This window comes from Mixophyes fleayi, chromosome 9 (genome assembly GCF_038048845.1).
Source record: "Mixophyes fleayi isolate aMixFle1 chromosome 9, aMixFle1.hap1, whole genome shotgun sequence".
Lineage (NCBI taxonomy): Eukaryota > Metazoa > Chordata > Amphibia > Anura > Limnodynastidae > Mixophyes > Mixophyes fleayi.
Window position 1 is genome coordinate 47,644,870 of NC_134410.1, and position 9,347 is coordinate 47,654,216.

General features: G+C 43.4%; 1 protein-coding gene across 1 annotated transcript; it reads left to right on the top strand.

The window, feature by feature from the left end:
- The first annotated feature begins 6,281 nt into the window (after nt 1–6,281).
- On the top strand, nt 6,282–9,067 carry SLC25A5 (solute carrier family 25 member 5). The gene is made up of 4 exons (XM_075184285.1): nt 6,282–6,463; nt 7,560–8,046; nt 8,163–8,303; nt 8,550–9,067. Exons 1-4 carry the CDS (start codon nt 6,353–6,355, stop codon nt 8,705–8,707), a joined length of 897 nt encoding a protein of 298 aa, XP_075040386.1. The 5' UTR covers nt 6,282–6,352; the 3' UTR covers nt 8,708–9,067.
- The last annotated feature ends 280 nt before the right edge of the window (nt 9,068–9,347 follow it).

A 9,347-nucleotide genomic window follows, 5' to 3' on the forward strand; every position in this document is an offset into this window, starting at 1 on the left:
GATATGATACATGTTAACACGTTTGTGTAAATTCAAACGAAATGACACTAGTGTATTTATTTTGGATTTATTTAAATATACAGTATAAAACATACAACATACATAGTTACTGTACCAATTGACTGACCATATAATTCAGGACTCCTTCACACACATGCGTTGGGGAAAAATAGGGAAAAACATTGAAAACTAATGTGCGTTTTAGATGCGTCTTTAATGCATTTTTGCTTTGCACTTTTACCATCATAATCTACTGTATTGCACATTTTAGAAAGCATTGTGGGATTGGCACCATTGACTCTTATTTAATCTATTTGTAATGTGCTATTGGAATGTTTATGAAGTGTGAAAAATGCAAATATATATATATATATATATATATATATATATATATATATATATATATATATATATATATATATTATATATATATATATATATATATATTGGTATATGTATCAGTCTTTTAGAACAGCACAAGCTGTTTGGTGTGTTTGTGGTAGTCCACAACTTGGGCCCAATGCATACAGGATAAAAGCCTGATTTCAAATACAACAGATAGGTTTCTATCTTGTCGCTCACATCTTTGTGTTAACTATACTATGCATTGTTCTTTCCAAATCATTGTTTTGTATTTATCATATCTATGAAGTCATTCACATGCATTCAATCTGAGTGGAGTCCTAATTTGTGCATGGAAAAGGTTTCTGCATTTTATACACTGTGTCTAAGCGGATTTTTACTTTTCAATACTTTTACCACATACACATAAACTGGAAATACGAAGTCACAATTGTTAACAATATTTTTCCTGCAAAAAAAAAATGGTCTAGTGCTTTGAAACTTCCAAATACTGCAGAAACTGAAGTCTTTTTATATGTAAAATTTACATTTATTTGTCAAGTAAATACCTTTTCAATATGTTGTAAATGACTTTCAAGAATGTTTTTTAAAATACAAATTACTGTTTATCTTTAATTTAAAATAAAGGCTCAAGATGCTTTGATCATATCAGTTACTTTGATCAAATCAGTTAGAGTTGAACAATTACTGCTGGCTCTCCCTAGCTTATATAATGCTGTCCCTTGTGGTTTGTACTTTATGCAACAAACAAATACATGTATATCAGAATGCTGTGTATGCACCTTCACTTTACTGGGGGAAATGTATTAAAATAAATGCAAATTAAAAAACAAAACAAAAAACTATATGCCAGAGCAACCAATCAACTGCCAGCTATTACGTTTTCAGTGCAGTTTAGAAACATGAGAGAGAACATCTTATTGGCAGCGCTGCTAGTTTTCAGAAACGTCCAGTGGCGCACGCAGTGGGGGTTTCTGGTTCTCCAGAAACCCCTCCCCTCCGGGAACCAACGATACTGTACAGCAGCCGCGGCGCTGTCAAAGAAGTGCCCGCGGCAGTGCTGTATTGTAGTATAATACAGCACTGCCGCGGATGCTGCTTGACAGCGCCGTGGCTGCTGTAGAATTCAGACTCGCTGAAATAGAGCTCTATTTTTTTTTTTGGGGGGGGGGTGGAAACCCCCCTTCTAAACCCTGCGTTCGCCTCTGATGTCCCCCATTGTTTCCTACTGCTAATAAATTCAGAGTTCTATGATGACATGATCTTGGACATTATCTCATACATGTATCACCAAGTTGTGCTGTCCTAAACCAGGTTTGTGAACTTGGATACATAAAGGAACAGTCCTAGTAAATAGGCCAAAGACATAGTCCTGACCTGTGACCAATTTTGTCCCACATGTGGAGGGCCAGATTGCACAGAACTGTTAGTTTGGGGGGGGGGGGTGTAAGACCAAACAAACTAATAGCAGGTGAGTCCTTGCAATGACAGGTTAATAATCGCACACACGCTTAAACAAATGTTGGGGTTTTTCAGATCTTTATCTGAAAAAAAACAAAAAAACCTCAAAATCTTAGTGTGTTGTCCTACTCATGGCTTATCCAGGAAGACTGTGAGTAGGTACAGGTAGAGTGTAGAATCCTATTCGCAGGCGTTGAAAATTAATACACAAAAAAAGCTTGTTCATTAATGTGTCTCAAAGCTTACATGCAAAATAGTGTAAAATACAGTATTCCATTGTATTTTATTGAGCCTTAGAACTTCAGAATGGTGCGGACACTGTCAAATCGACACACAGTGACTACTTAGCTGAAAGTGTGTTTGTACAAGTTTGATTACGTTATTTTTGGACTATTTGCATCCAAGTGCATTTAACGAGCTTTGAGAATAAGTTAAATGACGCCCATTTGTACAAAGTCTTAACTTCACCTCAGTGGAAGAAAAATCTGACTGGCGTGATGCTAAATGATCAACTAGAGAAGATGGGAAGAGTCCCTCAGAGCAGTGATCCATAGTTGAACAATAATACTTACAAACCCATCCTCCAGGGAAAGGTGTCTCACTCTACAACAAGAATATTCCAGCCTACTACAGGAGAAGACGAGGTGCAAGCTGTTGTACTTTGAAAAAAGGTAATTAAAATATCTCTTTCCTGCTGTTTGGACATTAGCATATGGCCTATAATAGATTTAGTAAAGAGATAATTTCAGGAATGGAGGAAACTTCCTTTGTTGGTAGTGGGTAGAGTATATGATATTAAAATGACAAGCCGCTCCCACCTTTTGAGGCTGTATTGTCACATTTAATATTTTATAACAGCCTACTTTAATATCTGGATGTTCCTCTCTCAGAAACAGACCTATTCAGTCTTACAAAAATTAGCGATTAGCATCTGGCAAGCTCCCAGAAGAATGTATTGTTATGAAATGTTGCCCCCTGAAACGGCCTAGTGGGACAACACAAGATATCATCTATATGTAAGACCTTTGGGCACATCTACATATGATCCCACAGTAAAATGGTACAAATATTGTACTGGGTAAGGCTAGGTACACACTGGAGAACCATCCGATGTGTTCTCTATAACGACATTACCAAAGGTCCGATCGCTTGGACGAATAATGCATACAGACTAGTCACGTTTTAGATGATTAATGAAAGACCGACCGCCCGTCCGTCCGGGCAGCAACTTTTAACAGCCATATTGTCGTGAGCAAAGATTAGACTTTTGTACACACTGAAACGACTTAAAAGGTCCAGGTAACGATATCCCCAAGAAATTTAAATAAAGAGCAGAGCATGTTCAGTAGTAACCACCCCAAACCTCTAAAAAACGAAGGTAACTTGGTTTCTTCATACATTCGTTAGCACGTGTACAGTGTACGCTTGTTCGCAACCGTACATCAACAATTTTATTTTTACTAATATGACCAAATAAGTGACGTGCGGACACCACACCATGTGGGGACTGGTACAGGCATCAGAAATTAACATACACATGCCCCCCAAAAGGAGTCGCAGCTTGATGAACTATTGGCAATTACTCGTGGATTGATCGGAAACTTATACACACTAGTGACTACATGATCGTTAAGTGGATTGGTCGGAAAATATAAAACTGTACGGCCAACCAAATGAGTCAAAATCGGCACTTTGGAACGCCTTTCGACCATTGTGTTCCTAAACACATTAACCCGACTTACAACCGAACGGTCGTATTTCGACTGATTTGCCCGATTATTAGACGAAAATGCTTCAATGTGTACCCAGCCTAAATTAATCTGGGGATCCCATCCCCTCTCACCTTCTTCGCTCCTTCTCCCCCACCGTCTGCGCTTACTTAGCTCACCTCTTCAACCTGTCTCTCTCCACTGGTACTGTCCCCTCCTCCTTCAAACATGCCCTCATCTCTCCTATTCTAAAAAAACCTAATCTCGATCCCACCACACTCGCCAACTACCGCCCCATTTCTCTTCTCCCCTACGCCTCTAAACTTCTCGAGCGTATTGTTTGCAACCGGCTCACCTGTCACCTCTCTGACAATTCCCTCCTTGACCCTCTTCAATCTGGCTTCCGCCCCCTCCACTCTACTGAAACTGCCCTGACCAATGTAACAAATGATCTCTCTGCTAAATCCAGGGGTCACTTCTCCCTGCTCATCCTCCTGGACCTATCCGCAGCCTTTGACACCGTGGACCACCCCCTCCTCTTGCAGACACTTCACTCTCTCGGTCTCTGTCCTTACATGGTTCACCTCCTATCTCACCAACCGCTCTTTCTCTGTTTCTATGTCCGGTTCATCCTCCGCCCCCTCTGCCCTCCCTGTAGGAGTCCCTCAGGGCTCTGTTCTTGGCCCTCTACTCTTCTCACTCTATACTTCCTCTCTTGGTGCTCTCATCACCTCATTCGGCCTTCAGTATCACCTATACGCCGATGATATTCAACTTTACATCTCTTCTCCTGATCTTTCCCCTCCCCTCTCGTGTATCTGACTGCCTCTCTGCCATTTCCTCTTGGATGTCCTCTCGCTTTCTCAAAATTAACATTGAAAAAACAGAACTTATTGTTTTCCCTCCGTCTAAGTCCTTATCCCATCTGGATCTCTCCATCACTATTAACAACTCCACCATTTCCTCCGTCCCCCAACTATGCTGCCTGGGCGTTACCCTCGACTCCTCCCTCTCTTTTACCCCCCACATTCAATCTCTTGCGCAATCCTGTCGCTTTCAACTTCGTAACATTGCCCGCATCCGGCCCTTCCTATCTAATGAAGCAACCAAAACTATTATCCACGCGCTCATCATTTCCCGGCTGGACTATTGCAATCTTCTCCTCACCGGCCTCCCCCGCTCTTGCCTTGCCCCCTTCAATCTATACTCAATGCGGCGGCGAGGCTTATCTTCCTTTCTCGACGCTCCTCTTCTGCCTCCCCTCTCTGCCTTGCCCTTCACTGGCTCCCCTTCCCCTATCGAATTCTTTTCAAACTTCTTACCCTCACCTACAAGGCCCTCTCCCAGTCTACTGCCCCTTACATCTCCAATCTCCTCTCCATCCACACTCCCGCCCGTTCCCTGCGCTCGGCCAATGACCGTCGCCTCTCCTCCACTCTAATAACCTCATCCCACTCCAGAATTCAAGACTTCTCCCGAGCTGCCCTCTTGCACTGGAATGACCTCCCTCGCTCCATCCGTCTATCCCCTAACTTGTGCTCCTTCAAACGGGAACTCAAAACTCATCTCTTCCTCAAGGCTTACCAGCCCTCCACTTAACCCTCTTTCGATGCTCGCTCTCATCTCCTAGATCCTCCTTTGAAAAGAGTGCGCTTGCTCCCCTCCTCTGACTCCCTCTGTGCCAATTGTCTGTTGCCCTCCCTTTAGGATGCAAGCTCTAATGAGCAGGGCCCTTCTCCCTCCTGTCTCTCTACCTTCTCTTCTGCTCCAACCTCAATATTCTTGCTTTTCCTGGAGCATCTGAAGTCTCGGTATTACTCGTTTATTGTTCTGTACTGTTATTCCCTGTACTGTCCATTGTTTGTACTGTGTTCGGCGCTGCGGAAACCTTGTGGCGCCTTATAAATTAATAATAATAATCTGTATACAAGTGCCCTATTTGCCCAGTCTGGGGAACTACAGGTCTGATTCTTAAAGTTGCTTTCACTGCAAAGATCAATTAATGAAAAAAACTTTTGTGAACCCCATAGTTGCCTACTCTCCCAGAATTTCAGAGAGATTCATGGATTTTTAGCAGACCTCGGGACTCCCGGGGAGTTAGGCAATTTTCCCTGAAGGCCACTCACCCTGAGGTCCAACCCATTAATGATGCATACCCCTACTGAGGCCACTTTTCATACCTTCCACTGAAAGGAAGTTATGAAAAGTATGCAAGTATGGTGAAACCCTGCTGCAGGACAATAGCTTGTAGTGAGAAGGAAAGCGAGATTGTACACAATGTCAAATATCTTCACTTATGACATCTTTTTATTTTGGATTTCTTGGTATTTTAGGTATCATGGCTCTTTTTTGTTTACATTCCAATAAGATGGTCCCAATCATGTTTGACTGGCAACTATTGTTATATGTTCTATGATAATTTTACATATACCACAAACTATAATCCATTGATATGGAAGACACATCCATGGTTACAGGTGAGGTGTAATATTGTGAGGCTGGCAACAGATTCACAGCAGTGTCGTCACCTAGCAACTCACGTCTTCACCCCCACGTCATCGCTCACCAGCCCTATCTGTTCTGGATAACCGAACCCTCCCCCTTCTTCCTAGCTGCGCGCGCGACGCAGCAGAGGACATTCCAATCCCGGTGCTACGTTCCATTCTCCGTCAGTCCCAGCCAATCAGAGACGAGAGCAGGCGCGCCCCGCCCCCACTACAACATTACGAGCTATATAAACCGGCCATTTCAACGCCAATCCTCCCCAGCCCTCAGAAGCTCAGTGCTGCAGCAACCAGTCACTCGCCCATCCACCAATCATGACCGACGCAGCTATATCTTTCGCCAAGGACTTCTTGGCCGGCGGTGTGGCTGCTGCTATCTCTAAGACCGCTGTAGCACCAATTGAACGAGTCAAGCTTCTGCTGCAGGTAAGGAAGTTGTTGGGAGCGGGTTTTGCATTCATTTAGTATAGCGGGCCTGTTACGTGTAATGTGGGGCGGATAATTCCGGTGTATGTGCCGGGTGGCGCGGCGAGCGCTCGGTAGATCTTGTAGGTGAGATGCACTCAAGGGTCGGGTGCATTTATGATTTAAATATAAGTTAGGACGAATAGCGTGTGTTAATGTGATTGTCTTGTAAATTATCTCTAATTCTGGGCCTAGGTAATCCGTAGTGTCCTTGGCTGATCGCTAATAACCTGTAGTGTCTAATTCCCGGGCTGTTGCTATGAATGATTTGCTGTTCTGCTCATATCCACCGGATGGAGAGTTGAGATTTATCTCCCGTATCTCCGGTGTCTGACTTCCTGATTCCGGCCAAGGTCGCCGCAAGGAGACAGTAGTAACTGCCGGCATCTTTGTGCATAGAGATGGATTCGGCTTATTGCGTATAACCTTGTGGGATCCGGGTGACTGGTGGTGGCCCCTTGTCCTGTGCGCCCACTGTGTGTTGGACAATAGGATAAATACCCTTTGTCTTTTTAAAACCGCGCCATAGACTGAGGCCTCCTTTCTTCTGATCACCGGTTCATCTCCGAGGCCTCGGTGGTTTCGACCTCCTCCAATGACTTGTCCTTCCAGATGGACCCGGCAGTTGTGCAATTCCTCGGGATTCAACCCCCTCCGCTCCTCCTTTCTTACCACGTGTCTGCCGCCGGCACTATGAATGGGGAGATCACCATTTTACGTTGCTCAGCATTGGGCTGGGCTCTGAGTCGGAAACTAGTTTACACTCCTTAGGAAGCTGGACTTCCACCTTTGTCTGCCGGGAGCTTCTTTGTAAAAGCACAGCTGTTACACTGGCTTTATACCTTTCCAGCTCGGTTACTTAATCTGCTGAAGTAGAAAGTCTTGGAGGCTGTAAGCATTGTACACGGCACTGCAGCATTTAGGCTGCACTCCCACGTTTTGGTTAAGTTTAATGCAAAAATAATTTTAACTTTAACTTAAACATCTTATTCTGTTGCTGTGATATGCAAACTGCTGCTAATTTGTGTATTAACTTGCATATTATGTATTTGTCCAGGTCCAACATGCAAGCAAACAGATCACAGCTGATAAGCAGTACAAAGGAATCATGGACTGTGTTGTCCGCATCCCCAAAGAACAAGGCTTCTTGTCCTTCTGGCGTGGTAACCTTGCCAACGTGATCCGATATTTCCCAACACAAGCCCTCAACTTTGCTTTCAAAGACAAGTACAAGAAGATCTTCCTTGATAATGTTGACAAGAGGACCCAATTCTGGCGTTACTTTGCTGGAAACTTGGCATCTGGCGGTGCTGCTGGGGCCACCTCACTCTGCTTCGTCTACCCACTTGACTTTGCCAGAACCCGTCTAGCTGCTGATGTCGGTAAAGCTGGTGCCGACAGAGAATTTAGGGGTCTCGGTGACTGCTTAGCTAAGATCTTCAAATCCGATGGGCTGAAAGGTCTCTACCAGGGTTTCAATGTCTCTGTACAGGGCATCATCATTTACAGAGCTGCTTATTTTGGCATCTATGACACAGCTAAAGGTGAGTTAAATACTACCTGTGCATACTGGTTTTGTTCTTGCTACAGTTTCTGTCCAAGCAGCAGCTTAAAATTGACTTTTAATGTGTAAAACATGCATGCATCTTTGTTCCATCAGGTATGCTTCCAGATCCTAAGAACACACACATTATTGTCAGCTGGATGATTGCTCAGACAGTAACAGCGGTGGCTGGCTTTGCCTCCTATCCATTCGACACAGTCCGGCGTCGTATGATGATGCAGTCTGGAAGGAAAGGAGGTGAGTGGGCTGTTTTACGATTAGTTTTGTTTCATATCTAATATTGGTCCTAAGCGCTATCCGTGTGACAACTTGCAGCATTGGGTCATGTGTTGGGCAAGGCATTCATTTATGGCTAATCTGACACAGCTTGCAAAAGTAGAAATGGTTTACCAACTTGTGTGGAATGTTAGACTCCACTTTATGAAGTTGAACAAGCTTTAGTGTTGCCAGCTGAATAAAATTAACAATGTGTTTTCATTCCAGCTGACATCATGTACAGTGGCACAATGGACTGCTGGAGGAAGATTGCAAAGGATGAAGGTTCAAAGGCTTTCTTCAAGGGTGCTTGGTCCAATGTGCTCAGAGGAATGGGTGGTGCTTTCGTGTTGGTCTTGTACGATGAGATGAAGAAATACATGTAAACCTGTCCTAGTTCAGATGTCTGACCTGGCATGCTGTATTATGTAACATACCCTGAACGTTCCTGGACTTTCTATTTTTTTTTTTTTTTTCAAATACACCTTTTATTTATATAAAATGACTAGTAATATTTTACTGGTATTTGGGGAATCCATCAGATTACATCACAGCAGCTTTCCATATTAATGAAACATTCCCTTTTTCCTGGTTACTGTCATTGGGGCCTGCAACACAGGAGTTGTAGTGCACTTTTGTTGGTAACCGGGCTGACTTGTTGGGACCCTGTGCTCCTTTATTTTTTATTTCAGTCATTCATGTTTTTAAGTAACTTAGGTTGGAGGAAATAAAAAATATGGATCTAACTTGTGTGTGTGTGTCTAATATTCATGTGTTAGGGGGGAGTAGTTAAGCAGTAGACTGACAATTTAATATAGGTAGTATTGCTGGATGTGAATGAAGCAAATCAACCTGGCTGTCAATGACCAGGCTTGGCAATAAATGATCACAAAATGAAATTAACTGCGAGTCTTTGCATAAGTGTCGGCTGTTAATGCTCATTCAGGTACATGGTTGGTATAGGTCAGTGTTGGCTAACCTGTGACACTCCAGGTGTTGTGAAACTACAAGTCCCAGCATACCCTT